The following is a 19,904-nucleotide window of genomic DNA, read 5'->3' on the forward strand; positions in this document are numbered from 1 at the left end:
TACAGTTAATTAGCCATTAGGTGCTTCATTCAGTTACTTAGTCATAGATACTAACAGTTTGAGATGCCCTAAGTTATCTTCCCGTCCTTTAGCTACTGACCCAAAAACGTCTGCGTCCTCTGTCAGATTTACAAGTGTTAAGCAGATTTCTTAATTACTGCCGTGGATCTCAGAGGGTCGTCAAAGCCTGCGTTTAAGCAGTTGAATCAAATGCATTGTGTATGCTTAAGGCTGGATAGCTTTTTCAGCACTAGTGAAGTTACAGATCTAATAAGAACTTAGACATCCAGTGACACTTGAATTTTGAACTGAATGGTTTTTGTAGTTTCTCACCTTGTGTCTGCAGGACTGGAGTTTTCAATTAAACTGGTTCATTAGCTGCAACGTACATTACAAAAAGTAAGAACAAACCAACCCCAAACCAAAACCCTCCAAAGCACGAAACATCAACATAAAATGAACATGATTACTGCTGTAAAAGAGACTATTTTAAACTCTAGTTTTCCAATGGGGGTACCAAAAAGGGAAAAAGAATACAAAAAGGCTAATACTTGATGTTGTGTCTTCTGAACAGAATCTATTCCACCTCATTTTGTTTCCTTCATAATCATAATTCATATTGACTCTTAATGCATAACGTGTATAGAGTATGTGGTTTTTGCATGTTTTGATCCTTGCGCCTTGACTAATTGTCATTGAAGACAAAAAAATCCATGTTGCAGGTATATTAATTTATTAGTCTCTCTTCTCTACCTTGTATAAAAATAGTTAACTTTCTTATTTGTCCTTGCATATATATATATATATATATATATATATATATATATATAAAATATTTCAGCTGTTATTTTGGAATATCTTGATAATTCAGAATTTGACTGACTTTTCTACGTCAACTTAGATTCATACAATGTTTTAAGCTGACAATTTAGGATTAATAACTTGTTATTTTGTTTTTAATCCGAATTGCTTACTTTTATAAAGGATATCAGGAAGCAATAATACAAGTAAATAATTTTCTTCCAGGCTACCCCTCAAAACTTTGAAACTATAACTTCCTTCTGAAGATACAATTAAAGGATACAATTAAAGTAGTCTTCTTAAAATGGGATTTCCAACTATCTTTAAAATTAATTTCTTTTACAAGAGGTTGATTCAGGATAGCAAAAGGTTATAGCCTGAAAGTGTAGCTGTTTCAGGTACACAGAGGAATGGCTTTTCAGAAAACAGAATTCTTGTTTGTGCAGAAAAGACTGTAATTACTTGTAAGAGTTGAAAATCTTTTTAGAAAAAAATCAATATAATTTATCTGATAGCAGTAGAGTTATAGCAGCACACACCAGCATACAAGGTAGCCGATTAGTTTTCACGCTGCTTAAAGAGCTTTATTTTTAAAACTGTGTTTTGCTCAAATGCAGTTGAGATCTTGGGGAAGGGGACATTTTTTTCATGGTTCTGGGTCTTTCTTTTGTTTGGGTTTTGGTTGTTTGGTTTTATTTTTTCCCTCATAAAGAGTCACTTAAGTGTCTCATGGCATTTGCTTGAAAATGGAGACAGAAGGAGAAACTAGTATTCTCTATATAACATTTAAAATACATTACAAAAAGCTTTCATACTAAGTAGCCAGACTGATTTATTTAAAAACAACACGAACAAGAAACTCACTCCTACCCCCCCAAGTCACCCGACCTAGGATTTTCTGTCACTTTTTACTTTTCAGAAGAGTAAGAATTCTGGCATGTTGTGCTTGGCATGCTCACTCTTCATTTGGAGAGGTAGGAGCTGAGATTTCCAGTTTTGCCAGTCAGCTTATTGTTGATGCATCTGTGAAACGCACAATATAATTTCAGAAAAGCTTGGAAAAAATAATGCTGAAGCCTTAACGGAAAGAAGGACTTAAGATGGATCTGCCAGGTCAGTGGTCAGCTTGAGGCAGCGATTTACCGCAGAATACAGTAACAGGCACTAAATAATAGTCTCTCTGCAGTAAAGTTCTGCCTTACTGAACCTAACATGTTTTGTCATTGAAGTTAAGGTAGGGCATAATTCACTTGAGCGTAACTTGTGCCGTTTTGCTGTGATGTCTGAAATTTTGTAATTCTAATACCTCACATTCAGTTACACAGGTAGATTTTTTCTATTTCAATATGCTTTGGTGTATGGGGAAATGAGTAATAGAGTTGTTAGGGAGAAACATTGGATATAAAGCTGTTGAAGTTCACTCTATGGAGGAACATACTGTATTCAGCGAAAATATAAATTACCATGCTAATTACATATTTATGTTTAACATGTAGGCGTTGCAAAGTGTGCAGTTAACACAAACCTTTCAGGATTGGCATAGCACAGATCAACCAACATGGATTTTCTGGATATTATTTAAATGCTTTACATGAGGAAGGGCTGGTACAAAAAGCACAATGTGTGGATCATATCTTCTACTTTTAAGCAGTGAGTTAGGTATAAGTTTACTGAGCCTGAATATGTTTCACAGGGTAACCTGTCAGTGCATACGTGTGTGTATTGCAGAAGCAGTTTGGGATTGAGAACAGGGTGGGGTCTCGATTAATTTTTTGCAGTCTTTTCAGTCTGCTATATTAGAATTTCAGATCTCAGTGTTACATTTTCAGTTGGTGTGGAGATGAATGTTTACATCTCTTCACCATTTCCCCCACTGAGAATTCAGCTTAATTAATGCTACCTCTGTACAAACACAAGATTGTCTCTACTGTCAGCTTTCTTGAATTATTGAAGATTAATTTTAGCATGCTTCATGTCCTCATTTGTAGAAAGATTGTTACTTTAACAGAAACATTTAACAATTATGTAAAACAGTACCATTATAAACTTCGGAATTAAAACCGACTCATGTCTGTGGAAAACAGATTATAGTTGAATAAAGGGCAAAATGTTGTACTGATTGTGCTGCTCACTTCAGATTGAAACTTCTAAATCACTTTTAACTTGTCTATTGTATGTTTTTATGACAGCTGTTACTTAAATTAATGATCATTAAAATATGTTATTAATATAGTGTGCCTGATCTCTAATACATTTGGCTTTAGGTCGTGAGCCTAATTAAAGCATGAATCTAACACTTGCTATTGTGTGATGGATATGCTCACAGGATGAAACCAACATCTCCTCTAGCCAGTCTGCTGATTTGTTGTACTGGACGACATCAAAAACCATGAAGGTGTTGACTAACACAACCATGACTACAAAAGCCATGCTGCATGCTGTCAGTGATGGACAGTGGTGGAAGCGATCATTAACCTACCTCCGACCATTACATGTAAGAGATTGCTGGTGTGTCTGCAGATGTGTGCACATTTACTGATACCTTAGTAGGCTTCTTTGTAGGTATCTGATAACTGAAGACCTCAGTGAACTAGGGACATCACAGGGTTGTTTGCAAGCAACTCCCAATGAAAGAAGGAGTCTGAAGCTATTTCCTGTTTTCTAATCTGTTTTCTCCCTCTTTTAGCATAATGTGAGAAGGCATAGTTGAAATTTGGCAGAACCTCAGAACTTTGGGGAAGAAGGCACAATTACGCTCACTCTTTAAATACTGGCATTTGATATTCAGAGCTGCTCTTTTTCAGTTTCTTTTCTACCTTCCCTATTTCAGTGGATTTTCTATCATGTTTATGAGGCTAGTGTTTCTGATACTGCTTTTGAGCATGATTCTTTTTTTTAAGAATACCGGACCTCATTCAGCACTGGTTTATATAAGATAACTCCTGTCTTGCTCCCCACTGAATTCAGTGTTATTTTCATTTACAGTTGTTTCCCTTCCGAACAGCAGTTACAGGCTTTTTAATGAGATTTTTACAGCTAGGCTCAACTATACTTATTTTTCCCAGGGCCAAGACTTTGGAGATGTATTAAAAAGTGGGCCTGGAGAAAATGCCACTGTGGAAAAACAAGGCTGTCATCCGTTTTATGAGTCTCTAATTGCTGATCCATATGTTGCAGAAGTAAGTTTCTTTTACAGAATTCTGAAGTGTTAGTTTTTTTTGTTGAGATCTTATAATTAAGTAATAATAGGGATTTTGGATAATTTGTGTGACCTGAAATTTTATGCAATAGTAGGAAAAAAAAATCCAGAATTAAACAGAAAAGAGAGCAAATGCAGTAACCAAGGTAGATAATTGCATCTGATGCAAGTGAGCTAAGTATAGCTGTAGGGTGTAGTGTGCGTGTGTCAATTATCTTATTTTACTTCTAGTCTGAAATGAACTATGGCACGTATGAGAACAATTCTTTGGAAAGCTTTGCAGAAATATTGCTGAGAACAGAGAAACTAACGGAAACGAAGAGCAAAGGAAAAGACCTACTTCCAACTACAGAAGGTATGGGTACATGGATATTCACTTCTGTATTTACTATATGTAGTAAATATAAGAGAATCTATGGATGGGTTTCAATATGGAGAACTGCAAAAAGTGATTTGAAGTGTTTTCTGGTCATTTTGTATGAACTGTGATCTGCTTCAACACCTTACGTTGATAAGTTGTCTTGATGGAAGTAGCTGCAGAGTTTTGAAGAGAAGTGGTATGTTTAAAAGTAGTTGCTCAGTAAAGACTAGAAATCTGAAATCTGACAGTTGTCTTTAAATAAACTGGTATTTGGGGGCTGACAAACATAAGAACATTTTGGGGGAAAAAATTGTTGAAGGTTTCCTGAATAGTACCATGTAAGATATTCAAACAGAAATTCGCAACCAACTGTTAATGTCCTTTGTACGTATGACTGTGTATTCACTTCTTCAGATTCTCTGCCATTGTGTATACAGCTTTCAGTATTGCGATTACATTACAGTGTTCTATTTGCTACTTAATGCTTAATTGCGGCTTCTGGAATCATTAGAACTTTTTGTGATGTTCTGAAATGTCTACATTTTATTGGTTATACGTAATAATTTGTAATCTGGAAGTTTCACTTTTTTTAAAAACAAAACAAAAACAAGCCACGCAAAACCACCTCTGACTGTTTGTCTTTCCTTTTGCCTGTCTCCTGCTGGTTTAAGAAATGAACTGTTTAAATATTTACATGCTCTTAGTGTCTTTTGAAGGAAGATATCTGTATTGTATTTTACTCTGTGGTAAGTTCTGCCATGAAAAATGAGTGTATTAAATCACTTGCAGAATGAGAAGAGTTTCAAGTGAGACTTTCCTCATAAACCACACAGTTTTATTTCAACTGGTTCACGAAACGCAGCGTATTTGTCCTACAAGTATATGATTCAGTAGTTTGAGATACATGGTACTTCTACAGCTAACTGTACAGTTGTAATATAACAACATTGTGAATTAGAAAAGGTTAGTAAAGCTTGTATAAATGGGGATTAACGCAAAAATAGTTTTAAATTGGTACTTATCTCTTTCCTTGCATGCTGAAAGCCCACAAGCCCTAGGTCTGCTTGTGTCTTAAAGGAGGGGGAGGCAGAGATTGAAAAGTATTCATTGCTTTCTTAGGGCAAATTGTGTTAGCTGGCAGATCTTTGGTAATACTTCTTACTCCAACCTGAGTAATTGGAACAGGTTGTTTACAATTCAGTGGCTGCCTTTGAGATGGAAATTGCAGTTTTGAGGACTTTTGCTTGAAGAAGAAGTTTTAGATTCCAGCTTTAGTTTTAAAGCCTCTATCTTCCTCTTCACAAGTGTGTGGACTGTTCTTACAATTTTAATACTTCTGTTCTCTTCCACCACTCATATTCTGTGGTCAATCTAAATTTCACTTAACAGTCCCTCCAACTGTGCCATGGAACTGAGAGTTCTGTCCTTTCCTCTGGAAAACTGAGCAGTCCTGCTGTATGACACCTTTAGGTAATCAGTAGTCAGTGTTCTTGTACATGAGTGTAGTGTAGCTTTCTGTAAATGAATGGATTGGTAATTTGCTAATTGTAACTGGATTAACAGTATTGGATCCCACTTGTTCCCACTTTTTAATTATTTGCTTTATCAATTCCCATGATAGTCCTTATGCTGAGTTACCACTTTCAGGATTGTGAAGCTTGAAAGTGTGCATATTAATAGCACACTGCCAAAATTTTAAATCAAACTACACAGATATGAACCCCATTTATAATTCAGTGGTTTTTTCCTATCTTTTCAGGCCTACTTTAAGGTTTTGGGAGAATTTTGCCCTATGAAACTTGAATGCTCATATGGGTTATTAGCTACTATGCTAGTAACTAAAAAACATGTCAGCAAAATCAAATTAAATGTGCTAAGATTGAATCCCATTTGTTTACTTCTAGTTGTCTTATAGGATAGCTACAGCAACAGGTTTCAGCTCTGTTTGAAGAATCGACAGACCTGGAAAAAGATGCATTTTAATAAAGAAACCCCAGTTGTACTTAGCACATTGTCTTGGGAGAAGTTGATGCATCAGACTCTGTTACAGTAGCAGCATCGTGCTCCAGGTGTGAGGGAACAGCTCAGCACCTTCCCCAGAGGCAGCAGTGTGTGTGACAAAACTCAAGATAACACTTGCTGCTTCTTTTGTGGATTTTATATGGTCACAAGCCTTGGACTTTGACTTTCTTGTCCTTTCTATCTGGATGTAGGTGGTACACTAAGCATTTTTGAGTGAAGTGGTAGCACTCATCACTTTGGGCCCAGCAAAATATTCTATCCTCATTTGTGCCGTTAAAGTGCATCCAGACTTAGTGTGACCAAGGCAGTGTTGTGCATCTCTGTTTAATTGTGGTTCTCTTTCTCCATAGCCCTTAGGGGTTTGATGGAGAGGTTGAAGATGAGATCTGAATGGGAAGGTACTACAACTGATTGCTGCATTTCGTTATAACCAGGTTAGCTACTAAACTCAAACCCAAGAAAGCTGGTCATCCCTTCGAATCCTCAGGAGTTTTAGAAGAAAGAATAGCTTAATATTTTCTATGATTTTGTAATTGCTTGGAGATGTGGCTGTTTAACTGCAATGTATACTTTTAAGTTTAGTGAGATTTGTTACATGCTAAATGAACAATTGAGGGCTTGAAGCAGTTTTTGCATTTATTTTTCAGAGAAAAAAAAATTGAGAAAGAGTCAAAACTCTTTAAGTATTGATAAATTCCAGTGTTCACAAATACAGTTTTCTTCCCTGCTTTGCCTTTCAAATGAGCTTGTGGCATAAAGACCTGCACAGTCAATAAATATTATTCATAAAACCATTTTTTATGTGTGTGTTCTTAAGGAAATATTGTTTGTGGGACAGCAGTGTTGGCTCTTAGCATGTCACTGCCTGTCCTCCCTGGTTTGCCAACCCTGTAACATTTAATCCCTTTGGTAAATTTCAAATTTGGCAGTGGTCTGAAATGATACTAAGTTCCTGTAAATTTTGTTAAGAGGCATGAGAGGAGAGAATGGCATCCTGCTGGTGTCCATAGCCTGCAATTTGAACTCAGCCCTTTTAGACATCAGTGAATTCCTGTGGAGCTTCACTGGGAGACAGAAAACTGTGAAATCAATGTTTGTGTAAATACACGTGTTTGTACATGTGTAAAGTGGCCATCTCTATGTGGATGCACAAACAGGTCTGTGCACAAGCACACAGAAAGTTTATATTTACTGAATCAGTACAGGCAATGTGTTTTTCTCAGAAGGGAGGACAATGGAGGCAGGTCAGTTTTAAGGACATTCTGGCAACTGGGCTTCCTTTGTGTTGAGCACTAGAGTATGAATAAAATCATATTGTTTTCTAGCTGTGTCTTGGTGCTGTCTTCTTTGTCATGATTGCTATCTGAAGGATGAAGATGACAACCTCCAAACCAGGAAAAAGTTATGTTGGGGATGTTAAGTTGGAGGAGAGCCCACAGTTTATTTTGTATTCTGAAGGCTTTGCAAGCATTAATTTTCCAGAGTAAAAGGAGAAAAGGGCAGAGCCCAAATTCTTTTTTCTTTCTTCCCATTATTTTCTGTTCAACTAGAGGTGGCTGTAAGAATATGTAAAGTAACTTTGTGCTCGGAGTAGGAAATACCAATTTTGCAAACTAATTCATCAAGATTTTACTGTTAAATATTTCTAGAGTACTATTATCTTAGTTTGGGCAGCATACAGGTTATTCTGAATGCAGCAGAAACGAGCTGTCAGCAGCAAGAAACTATTGGTAAAAGCTATTTGAAGCATAGATCACAGGTGCTGTTGGACAGGCTTGTACTTGTAGTAACTGTGACGTATTGCTATGTAGACAGCCTCTGTGATGTCTTGTCACATAGAAATTTATATTTATTTATCTGGCTGACGGCCAGCATGTAAATCCACTTCAGGCTGATGGAAAATTAATGATAATCTGAAAATTGAAATTGGTCATTCAAGCCTTTTATAAATCATTCTTTGGAACAAAGAATTCACTGGGGGACTGTGTGTGTTAAGTAATCAGGTTTCTTGCCAGCATGCCCTCAAGAGCAGTTTTTTATGATGTGGAAATATAGGTATTTGAGACTTCTTGAAAATAAGCAAGGAGCTAGGTTGCTGGAAGATGGCTTCTACTGTTTGGAATAATGATAATAATAACAATAATAATGATAATAATAATAGCATCTATAGAAAAAGGAAAACATACTGTTATTTTCCTAGTATACTTACAGTTCCTTATGCAATTTCTGGTCCAGGTTTCATAAGATTTTTGAATCACAGAATCACAGAATGTCAGGGCTTGGAAGTGACCTCAAAAGATCATCCAGTCCAATCCCCCTGCAGGAGCAGGAACACCCAGATGAGGTTACACAGGAGGGCGTCCAGGCGGGTTTTGAATGTTTCCAGAGTAGGAGATTCCACAACCCCCCTGGGCAGCCTGTTCAGTGTTCTGTTACCCTCACTGAGAAGAAGTTTCCTCTCAAATTTAAGTGGAACCTCTTCCAGTTGGAACCTGTTACCCCATGTCCTATCAGTGGTTGTCACCGAGAAGAGCCTGGCTCCATCCTCATGATGTTCACCCTTTATATATTTGTAAACATTAATGAGGTCACCCCTCAGTCTCCTCTTCTCCAAGCTAAAGAGACCCAGCTCCCTCAGCCTTTCCTCATAAAGGAGATGCTCCACTCCCTTAATCATCTTTGTTGCCCTGTGCTGGACTCTATCCAGCAGTTCCTTCTCCTTCTTGAACTGAGGGGCCCAGAACTAGACACAATATTCCAGATGTGGTCTCACCAGGGCAGAGTAGAGGGGAAGGAGAACCTCTCTGGACCTACTAACCACTGCCCTTGTAATACACCCCAGGATGCCATTGGCCTTCCTGGTCTCAAGGGCACAGTGCTGACTCATGGTCATCCTGCTGTCCACCAGGACCCCCAGGTCCCTTTCCCCTACGCTGCTCTCTAATAGGTCATACCCCAGCTTATACTGGAACCTGGGGTTGTTCCTGCCCGGATACAAGACTCTACACTTTCCCTTGTTATATTTCATCAATTTTTTCCCTGCCCAACTCTCCAGCCTGTCCAGGTCTCTGGATGGCAGCACAGCCTTCTGGCGTGTCAGCCACTCCTCCCAGCTTAGTGTCATCAGCGAACTTGCTGATAGTACACTCTATTCCCTGGTCCAAATAGTTGATGAATATATTGAATAATAGAGGCCCCGCTGCTGACCCTTGAGGCACTCCACTAGATACAGGCCTCCAACTGGACTCTGCCCCATTGACCACGACTCTCTGGCTTCTTTCCTTCAGCCAGTTCACAGTCCACCTCACTACCCCATTGTCCAGACCGCACTCCCTCAGTTTAGCTGTAAGGATGCTGTGGGAGACTGTGTCAAATGCTTTACTTTAACTAAGGTCGACCACATCTACCACCCTGCCATCATCTCTCCACCTTGTTACATTCTCATAAAAGGCTATGAGGTTGGCCAAGCACAACTTCCCCTTGGTGAAGCCATGTTGACTGCCCCTAACGACCCTCTTATCCTTGATATGCCTTCAGATGGTACCAAGAATAAGTTGTTCCATCACTTTCCCAGGGTTGGAGGTAAGGCTGACCAGTCTATAGTTACCCAGCTGCTCCTTCTTGTCCTTTTTGAAGACTGGAGTGACATTTGCTTTCCTCCAGTCCTCAGGCACCTCTCCTGTTTCCCAAGACTTGGCAAAGATGATGGAGAGTGGTCCAGCAATGACCTCAGCCAGCTCCCTCAGCACCCGTGGGTGCATCCCATCTGGACCTATGGATTCATGGATGTCCAGATTGCTCCCTAACCCTGTCCTTATCAACCAAGGCAGACTCCTCCATTGTCCTGACTTCCTCTGGGGCCTCAGGGGTACAGGGCTCCCCAGGACAGCCTCCGGCAGAGTAGACAGAGCCAAAGAAGGCATTCAGTAACTCTGCCTTCTCTGTATCTTCTGTCACCAGGGCACGAACCTCATTCATCAGTGGGCCTACATTGCCTCTGGTGTTAGTTTTATCTGCCACATATTTGAAAAAGCTCTTTCTGTTGTCCTTGACCTGCTCACAGGTTTAATTCTAAGGAGGCCTTGGCTTTCCTAGTTGCCTCCCTACATCCTCTGACAACAGCCTTATGTTATTTCCAAGTGGCCAGCCCCTCCTTCCATGGTCTATAAACTCTCCTCTTCCACTTGAGCTTACCTAGCAGCTCCGTGTTTAACCACGCAGGTCTCCTGAAGTTGTCCCTGGAAGTAATAAATAATATTTGGGTTTGAGGCTAAAGAATATAAAATGTATCACAATAATTGTTATTCTGTAATTGTTTGTTGGAACTTTCATGACAACTGCAGTGGTGCTTGACTTTAGTACAGGAGATAACTGCATGAAGGAGAGATCCTATAAACAAATTGTGGGCGCTCACATTGTGTCTGTGTATTGGCTCTCCTATTTGAATAATGTAAAATATTGTGGGGTTTTTAAACAAAAATAAGAATAAGTGGTCTTGTTTTAAACACAAACTTAGTATATGCCGTGTAGGAAAAACAGGTAATTTTTGTGCTAGTTTTACCAGAAATGTATCTTTTTATCATCAGAATAGTTATTCTTCTATGCATTAATTTCAACTATGTCATTGTGCCGATATTTCTGTTGGAAATCCGTGACAGGACCTAGTTTCGGTGCTTCACTCATCTCATTGAAAATTCATAAGACACTTGCAGGTTCTTTTTTTTTTAGTTTTTTATTAAGACAAAAATTTTTAATATAGTTTGGTGTGTTCAGTGGTAAGTGAATCAGAGCTCAGGCTTGAAGAGAAGACATTTTGTACTGTTCTCTGGTTGGTATCTTCAAACGCTTACGACATTGCATTACTGCCTTGATTTCACAAGCAAAAGATTTACTTGTTGTAAATCAGCACTGGTGATATTTTAGTGGCTTTGTTTAGCATCTGTTACTCCATAGTTTCATTCTTGTTTGGTTAATGCATCAAACGCTTTGCCTGGAAGTCAAGGTAAAGCTGTGCTGCAGTTTAATTACATATTATCTGTTTCTGGATTGCACTGATAAGTGTTTAATTAAGTATGTATAGAGTGCTTCAAGCTGGTGTCTAATAAAATACGGTTACACTGAAAACATTTCACTTGCTAACTGTCAAGGCTTGATGGGTCAGTAATCAAAGCTTGATTTCTGCTCCCTATATGTTGCAGTTCTGCTACAACTGGCGAGTGATGCTTTACCGAAGGATATGACCTTGTCTCTTGCATATCTACTTGCACTGCCACAGGTATGTTGATAGAGATTTTCTTTGGAAGTTTTTGCCAGGAAAGACTATTCATAGCATTTCAGAAATCCGTAAGAAATGGAATTTCCTTAGGGTTTTAAAATCTAAGTCTTTCAATTAATTCAAGTACACATTTTCATAGATTGGGCTGATGCATTTAAAGGAAACTCTGAACAAATGCTGTTGGACTGGCTTATGCGCATGGCACTTATGAAAAGGCACGTTTTCGTACTTAAAATAGTATTTGGGCCACCTGTCTTATAGTTCGAAGGCAGCTCAGAAATATGGATAATAAGTTTGTGGTATAGAAGCAGCAAAACTGTAGTTGGAAAATCATTTTGGTTAGGTGTTTGTGCAAGGGGAGGGGAAACATCGTAATGTAGAATTATCTTTGTGTATAGGTTACTGATTTACTTCTGTGCCAGAAAAACAGTGTCAGAGCGACTTCTAAATCACAGCAAGTAGCTTTTGAGAAAGTTTGTGCACTTAATGTTGCATGCTTGCTAATTCTTTCATCTAAATTAATGCTCTCTTTCTCCTAGGTGGTGGATGCCAACAAATGCTTTGAAAAGCAATTACACTCTGCGTTATCTCTCCAGCTGGCAAGTTATTACTACAGCCTGCAGATCTATGCTCGTTTGGCACCGTGTTTCAAGGACGAATGCCACCCTCTCTACAGGGTTAGTACTCTTGCTTTTTAAAATCATATTCATTAATGTGCAGCATTAAAGCTATTCTAAAAAGCCAGTACATGAGTTAAGCCAGTTAAGGAGCTGATCTGACTTACACTGTGAGCAGCCTGTTAAGTAACGCATAATCATTCTTCTAGAGTGCTCTAAACAGGCAAGTACTTCACGGTTTGTGGAAGACTTTTTGAAGCACAATATCAAGTATCATTTATAGGTAATAGCACTATCAGTCTTCACAGTAGCTTATAAACACCAAGCACTAATGAGCGTAGCCAATACTGTCATCTTGCAAAACCGATACAGCATAGTACTTTCTAAGAAGAGTCAAGTGTTCATTTCAACAGGAATGGTCAAAAAGTTTCTGTAGGCTTCCTTGAGGTATACTGGTTTGTATTTCATTTTACTTAGGTTGTTTTGAAAACTCATTCATTGATGAATTTGTTCATTTCCTTTGACAAGTGTCTTTTTTTGAAATTGCACAGCTTTGCTTCTTATTCATAGACTGTGATTGAAGCAGTTACATGCTGACTCCAAACAAAAGTTCATTAAGCACCAGTTGCCATTCTTACTAAGATGCCTGAGTAAAATCTCTCCTTTGCCCCTCCAAGAGAGCCTTTCTGAATTTATGCTAGTTCTTTTGTCCTGTAAAGAAGCTCACTGGACTGTTTGGTTTTCAGCCTGGCTTTGCTTTACAGCTAAAACAACACTTCTGGTCATGTTTTCTGAAAAGAGAGACCACTAGTCACCACCGTGGCATGAGAGGAGATTTTTTTCCATGTTCAGAATGACTCCTGATTTACAGAGGAAAGCCTATTTTGATATTTACGCAGCATCCTTTCATGTTCCTGTTGAGATTTGCATTCTACTATCTTCTCTTTAGAAGCTAAAGGAAAACTTAGTCCCTAATTGAAATTTTTGTGACTTGCAAAATATATTGGTTGTGAGGAATTCATTCGTGTTTGTTAAATAGCTTTCTCTCAGCCTAGGTCCACCTGCTGCAAGACACCTTGGATGAAAACTATGGGATTTTTTAGTTTAGCTTTTATAAACAGTCTTATTTTACAGAAAGAGCTATCAAGCCTTTTGAAAGAGTAACTTTTAAGAATGAAGACAGAGATGTTAAAGATTGAACTATTTCTACTCCAATTGCTATTTGATAAGTGAAGTCTTATCAATAGCACCATGTAGTTTATCTCTTACTGATATGATCTGAGGCTAAATCTTTTGTTCCATCTTGGTAAAATACTGTATGTTACTGTGAGAAGCAGTGTATTCTAAGTTGCTTGTTAAAAAGGTACGTGCTGTGTTTAAGTACTACTGTTAAACAGTGGCTTTTGAAAACAAGTTTATGAGAAGATCCTGAGTGAACAGCACACCAAGAAAAAGTTGGGGGAAAAGAAAAAGGCCCGAATGCCCAGTAAGAAAACAAAACAGGAGAATACATTCATTGTCAAGTATAATTCCAAAGGTACCCAGTGTGGGACTGTCGCTGAAGTAGAAAAGGAGGCATAGAAACATGTACTTTTGAGCAAAGTAAGTACTTTTTTTTTTTTTTCCTCACAAAACAAACAAATAAAACAAAAAACAGACTTAAATGCTGTTTCCATTGCAAGACAGCCATTTGTTTAAATGTGTGTGTTAGATGCTGGTAATAAAGAATGGTTCCGTTTGCAAGTTGCTTTCCTCAATGTTATACCAGTTGCTGTCCATGGGAATAGATCTGGCCATGGTTTATATTTATGTGTTTCCTAAGAGCTCAGGGTGGCAGGGGGGATATTGTTCATAAGCTTTTATAGTAGAAGATTATAAACTCCATTGCAGATGTCATTCCACAGTCTTTCAGCTCGTGCCACTGGTGTCTTGCATCATCTTTATCTTCTCAAACCAGAAGTGTGTCCCTAGGTCCTTCAACTGTATAATTCAAAGCTGTACATTATTCTTAAAAGAGTGTGTTTGTTTTGGATGAGGGTGTGTAACCAATCCCTTTTTGCCCCCTGCTCTTAACATTTACATATTCAGTAAAGATCTAAATATGGCACTTCAGTCACATGCTTAGAAGGTGGATCCTTAAGATCGTAGAGTGTATATTTTTGTTTAAGAGCATCTGAGTCACAGTAAGTGTGATTTCTTTAGTCCATTGAATGAATATCCTGTCTGAAAACTCCAGCTGAATTTATGAGAAGCTTTATAAAGCATGGAGAATTCTACACTTCCTATTTTTATTTTAAAATATCATTGTATAAATCTTTCAAAACAGTGTATGAGTACCTCTGGCATAATGCGAGAAGTGTTCTCAGAGTGAAAATGACAGATGTGTTACCAGGGTCATGGGGAGTAGGGGGGTAGAAATCTTCTTCCACTGGCTAAGAGAGGCTTTTAGGACCTGCTAGTCAGTCAAGAAAGACACTTTGAAGGAATGATTTGGTGTGTTGTTTTTACTGCGATGTGAAAAACTGACAGCTAACACCTTCACATCAAAACAGAATCATGCATCGTCATAAATTCTCATTAAATTTCTTGGACTGTTGATGTCCAAAAGGCAATCAGCTTGATAATTTCTATATTTGATTAAGTTATTACTTTGCTTTAAGGAGAAACAAAGGGATTTGTTTGTAAAGTGCTGCTTTAGTTTTGTATCCAAGATAATTTTGAATTTTAGCTGTTATAATAATATAAACTTAAATATAGTTTAGGGCATCTGAGCTGTATTTCTTATTCTGACGAAGACGTTAAAGAAGCTTTACAACTCAATAAAACCAGAGATAGAAGTCTGTAAGCATAATCCCAGACAGAAGAAGAGAACAAAATTTCCAGAAATGGGCTGGCTGTGGAAAGCATTGGTGTGAGGACACTCATTACCCTTTGTGAATCTGTATTTATTTTTGCTTTAGGTGTGTAGTGGACCTGGCAGGGATGGGGTTAACTTTCTTCATAGCAGCCCCTATGATCCTGTGCTTTTCATTTGTGTTTAGAAACCTGGATAACACACCGGTGTTTGGGCTGCTGCTGAACCTCTCTCAGCGCCCAGGCTGTCTCCCCACTGCTCACCACTTCCCAGTCTTGATGAATGAGGAGAAAAGCCGTACAGCTGAGCGAGAAATCCGCTGCATAGTTTTTGCTGTTAACAGTTTATCTCCTCATTTGTCCTGTCGTGGTGATCCGATAAGTGACCAGAATAAATATGTCTGGGGGATTGTTTACTCTAGAAAGGAGTGAAAAAGTTTGATTACTTAAGGTTGATATGTCATATCCTGGTCCTTATGCTAATAATTTAATGCTGACCTGTTACTCTGGTTTTAGAGAAGAGTATTTTACTGCCTGTAGATGGGGGGCAAGCTTTTTCTTGGAGCATCAAACAACAGCTCTAACAAATACAGTTCTAAGTTGCAGAGGGGAATGGGAATTTTGCAATTAATAGCAGATAAGGTAAGTTGCTGTTAGCAGAAAATTCTTCGTTTTTTATTTTATTACCTGTTATTTTTATTCATAAAAAATGATTCATGTACTTCTGTGCGTTGCAGCTGGCAAAATGTTGAAATAGTAACCTCAGACCTTCTCCTTAGTGATGCTTTTGATGCAGCTTAGAGTTGGTGAAGAAGCTGGGAGTTCAGTTCCACAGGTTAAGTAGCCTGATATAACTGGCTTTTGAGTCACTGTGTGACAGAGTTCATTTACACAGTGAACTTGTGCTCTGTGCACTTAACCTGCTTCTCTTTTCTGTTGCTGGCTGCTTAGGGAAGCCTCCATCAATCTCTCTGTAAGAGGCAGAATTAGGTTTGCTTTCACCTCACAGAAATTGACTGTCTACCAAGTAACTCTTATTTTCTAGTTTTGTTTTTGTTTTCCCTCTCTGTTTATATCACAGCTGGTTTATATTTTAGTTCCTGTGCTCTTTCTCTTTATTCCTGTCCTTGCTAGACCATTATTTCTGTCTATTCACATCTTCCTTCTCGGGATTGTATTTAGGCTTTCTATACTACCCTCACCACAATGGCATCTGTAGATTTTAAGTGCATTAAGTGTCTGTGACAATTATGTCATATATATCTTATTTTTTTTCATTGCCTTTCCCATAGGGGAAAAACAGCATGTGAAACAGGTTTTAAATTGTTACATGCTTATATGTGTTTATCTTTTGCTGCATTAATGAAAGCAAGGTCAAAAGAAGATCTTGGGACTGAATACATAGAAATTTGTGTTGATCTTACGGGATTTCATTCTGCAGGCTTGATGCTTTTTTTGTGTAAGGTTGACCTTAGTTATACAGTTACATTAAACCAGAGAAGCAGCACTCCCAGCCATGGTCCTTATGCTACAGCTTTAGGTAATATTCTGAATGTAGGATGTTGACAATAAAGACTCGATTTGAAATGGAAATAAATCTTACGTAAGACGACTGTATATAGGCAGAGGGAGAGAGGGAGATCTTATGGGCTATCAGATGCATTAGCCATGTTGAATGAGGTCTAATGGCTTTAACCTTGTTACATGGTACTGAAGTTAAGTCTATATATGAGGTAATCTCTCACTGGGAATCAAATGTTCATTTAATGTTGGTTTGTGGTAATTAATAATATCATGTCACATTCCTAAATCGTGAACTTAACTCACTCGAAACAATATACATATTTTTTTATCTCAAATTGGACTTGTGTACATGAAGTTTTACTGGAGTCTGTAAACGCTGACATGCAAAACTGACAGATTGTGTCAGACAGTCTTGCTTCATTCTGTCTTCTCATTCAGCTTTTTATCGATAGTCACAATGGCTAGCACAAGTCTATTGTAGATGGTAAAACGTTAGTTCTCTTTCTTGTTTGTGTATGACTTAAAACATAACCTTCTTTACTTTCATTACTATTTGAACTCCTGATTCAAACCCTTATTTCCTTTTTGCCCCCCTTTCTATTTGGTTAGTGATGCTGAAAATCAGCACATTTCTTTTGGCAGTGTAATTTCTCCTGTTTGCTTCCCTTTTTGAATTTTCTGTTGTATGTTCTGTATGAAGTTTCTTTAGTCTTTTGGTTGCTCCGCTTCTTTATCATGCTGCTGTTTATGCCTGCCACATCTTATCCTCTTATATACCAGGCTGCTATTATCATCCCCTTGAGATCCATTTTTTAGGTGGGTCTTGTACTCTGACACTGTGATTTTTTTATAAAGCTCATTGATGCACCTTAGCCTGCCATTTAATGTAATTTCAACTTTGCATTCTTTGAGAACTGAGGGGTGAAAGCCATCTGGTCACAGTGTTGTGCAAGCACCTAACTTACCTGATTGCCTGACGCTTCCCAGATGTTTTCATCTGGCTCTTCTGAGCTCTCTCCCTCACATCTTCAGCAGTGAGGGCTGACACAAAGATCTCATTGATTTGCTCTGCTCTGGTTTTGTCCATGAGTCACCCTCTGTCACCAAGAGATCCAACAGCTTCTCTAGCTGGTTCCCAATTTTAAGCAACATTTCAGAACTTTTTCTGTCAGCTTTAGCATTCTTTTATAAGGCACTTGCCAGGTACTTTTTTAGTCCTTTTAATTTTCTCTTTGGCCTGTCATATTTTTTGAGTTTTCCTCATTGATTGGCTTATTCCTCAGTGATGTCTCAACCCATACACACTTTATTTTTTTTTTTTTAACGAATGATTATCTAAGCTAACAAAAATTGGGAGCTCACGGAACAATACTGTGTTTGCAGGCTTAAAGCTCAGTTAAGCTCTCCTGAACTAGCAGTCTTTGTGGAGATTTCTGAACATCTTCCAGTATGATCCTTGAAACAGTAATCCAGCAATTAGTGACACTGCAGTCAGATTGTGACAACTGTGTTCCTTTGGTTGGGGTGTGTTTGATATCAATAAGCCAGTGTTTCACAGATCCTCCTACTTTTTTGTTAAGCACACAACACTACAAAGCATCATCGTTCTTAGTTGGGACCAAATATTTAGGTGACTCAGAAAAGAGCTGTTGTTAAGGAGGTTTTGTTTTGGTTTGGTTTTTTCTTTCCCCTCTGGTTTTATTTCTACAAAATGAATTGTGCCTATGAAAGAAATGGTTACAGTATTGTTTATTTTTATTTCTCAAGGGTTGTACAATCTGTTGTGTTAAATCCTACTTTTGGAAGCAAAGCCAATGGCATTCTGGAGCCAGCTGTTCAGAAATGCTCTTTTAGAAACGAGGATCTTCAAACCAACCTTTTATTTCAGCAGAGGTTTGAGATCTGACTTGCGTGTTCCTCTGGAGGCATATCTGTGGCTTTTCATGCGAAGGAGGTAGTTGGGATAAGTACTAACACTTTCCTTCTTACAAGGGATTTTGTTCTTCTCTGGGTAACAGAATAAAGGCGACCAACAGCTTTGAAACAGTGTTCCCCCACTCAATTGGCTTTATTTTATTTTACTTTCCTTCTCTGTGTTTCTGTAACTATTTTCTCCAGTCAGTGAGCATCATTAACTTTCCAAGCAACCTGACTGAAATTTTCTGTTCATCTTAGAACACAAAATATTTTAGCAAAGTTTTATTTGTCTGGCTTGGCAATATAGTCAAGTTGTCTGACTATATTGTTTGGTTGTTTGGTGATGGGGTTTTTTAATTTGATTGAGGTGGGTTGGCTGAGGTTGGTTTGGGTGGGTTGGTTAGTTGGGGTTTTTTATTGTTTGTTTTTGTTTCTTCCCCCCCCAGTCTTGGAGAGTTGAGGATAAATGCTAGGTTGGCCTGTATAAATTTAGCCTAAGAAAATTCATGAGAACTTACACCACACTAAGAGAAGGCAGTCACTGAGAAATTCATGCTTCTAATCAAAGTGCTAATAGTGCTCCTGTAGTAGGATGAAAAGAATATTTCACTCTGGCATTTTAATAACTGTCAGAGAAGAGGAAATTATGTGTTGTTTTTTTTTTTTGTCATGGAGCTCATGGAATATTTAGTTTTCAAGCTTTAAATTAGTAAGGCATAAAAGTATTTGCATGTATCCAGTCAAGTAACTGTACACATTAAAAAGATACCATATGGTACTTAAACTGTATCATATTGTAATGAAGTTTTAAAGCAGGAGTGTGTGCTTGTTCCAAAGTCTGTATTGACTACAGCTGTTTCCACAGAGATCAATATTAAAGACATATTCTAAAAAAATGTACAATTTGTACAAATTTGTACAAAAAATGTACAATTATTTATTCAAAAAGGAAGCACAATGCTTTTTCAGGGGAAAAGAGAAACAGACAGAAAGGCAGGTTAATTGCCTATGCTGTGACATTATTTACTGAGAGTAATGCTGACTGCAAATGGGAAATGAATTATGTACTATGAATTTAGTAGGCACTTCACTCAAAACTATGTAGTAATTTTCTGTTCTCAGAGGTGTGCTTTCAGTTGACATTGTAACCTTTTATATATCATGTGTTAGTTCCACTAAAACAGCTTTCAGGTGAAATGATGAGATGAGATTTTTCTACTTAAACCTGACTTATCAATATGTTACCCAATAAGAGAAAAGACTGTAAGAGAACATGAAGTAGAAAAGAAACTATAAAAACATTTTCTCTTGGGACAAGTTATTCCTCACTCTTGC

General features: G+C 38.0%; 1 protein-coding gene across 3 annotated transcripts in view; it reads left to right on the plus strand.

The window, feature by feature from the left end:
• The window catches only part of NBAS (NBAS subunit of NRZ tethering complex), a 184,897-nt gene that overhangs the window by 83,031 nt on the left and 81,962 nt on the right, over positions 1-19,904 (plus strand). For 2 of the 3 annotated variants that reach the window (XR_002418886.2, XM_005506848.3), the window contains exons 36-40: positions 3,128-3,295; positions 3,867-3,980; positions 4,232-4,355; positions 11,582-11,658; positions 12,198-12,335. Coding sequence is in view for 2 of the 3 variants with exons in the window: in XM_005506848.3 (XP_005506905.3) it covers positions 3,128-3,295; positions 3,867-3,980; positions 4,232-4,355; positions 11,582-11,658; positions 12,198-12,335 (621 nt within the window). In the remaining variant the exon portion in view is untranslated. The remainder of the gene's footprint in view (positions 1-3,127; positions 3,296-3,866; positions 3,981-4,231; positions 4,356-11,581; positions 11,659-12,197; positions 12,336-19,904) is intronic. The other variant, XM_065055875.1, reaches the window with a different exon arrangement.

The sequence above is a fragment of the Columba livia genome, chromosome 3 (assembly GCF_036013475.1).
Source record: "Columba livia isolate bColLiv1 breed racing homer chromosome 3, bColLiv1.pat.W.v2, whole genome shotgun sequence".
In the NCBI taxonomy this organism is placed as follows: domain Eukaryota; kingdom Metazoa; phylum Chordata; class Aves; order Columbiformes; family Columbidae; genus Columba; species Columba livia.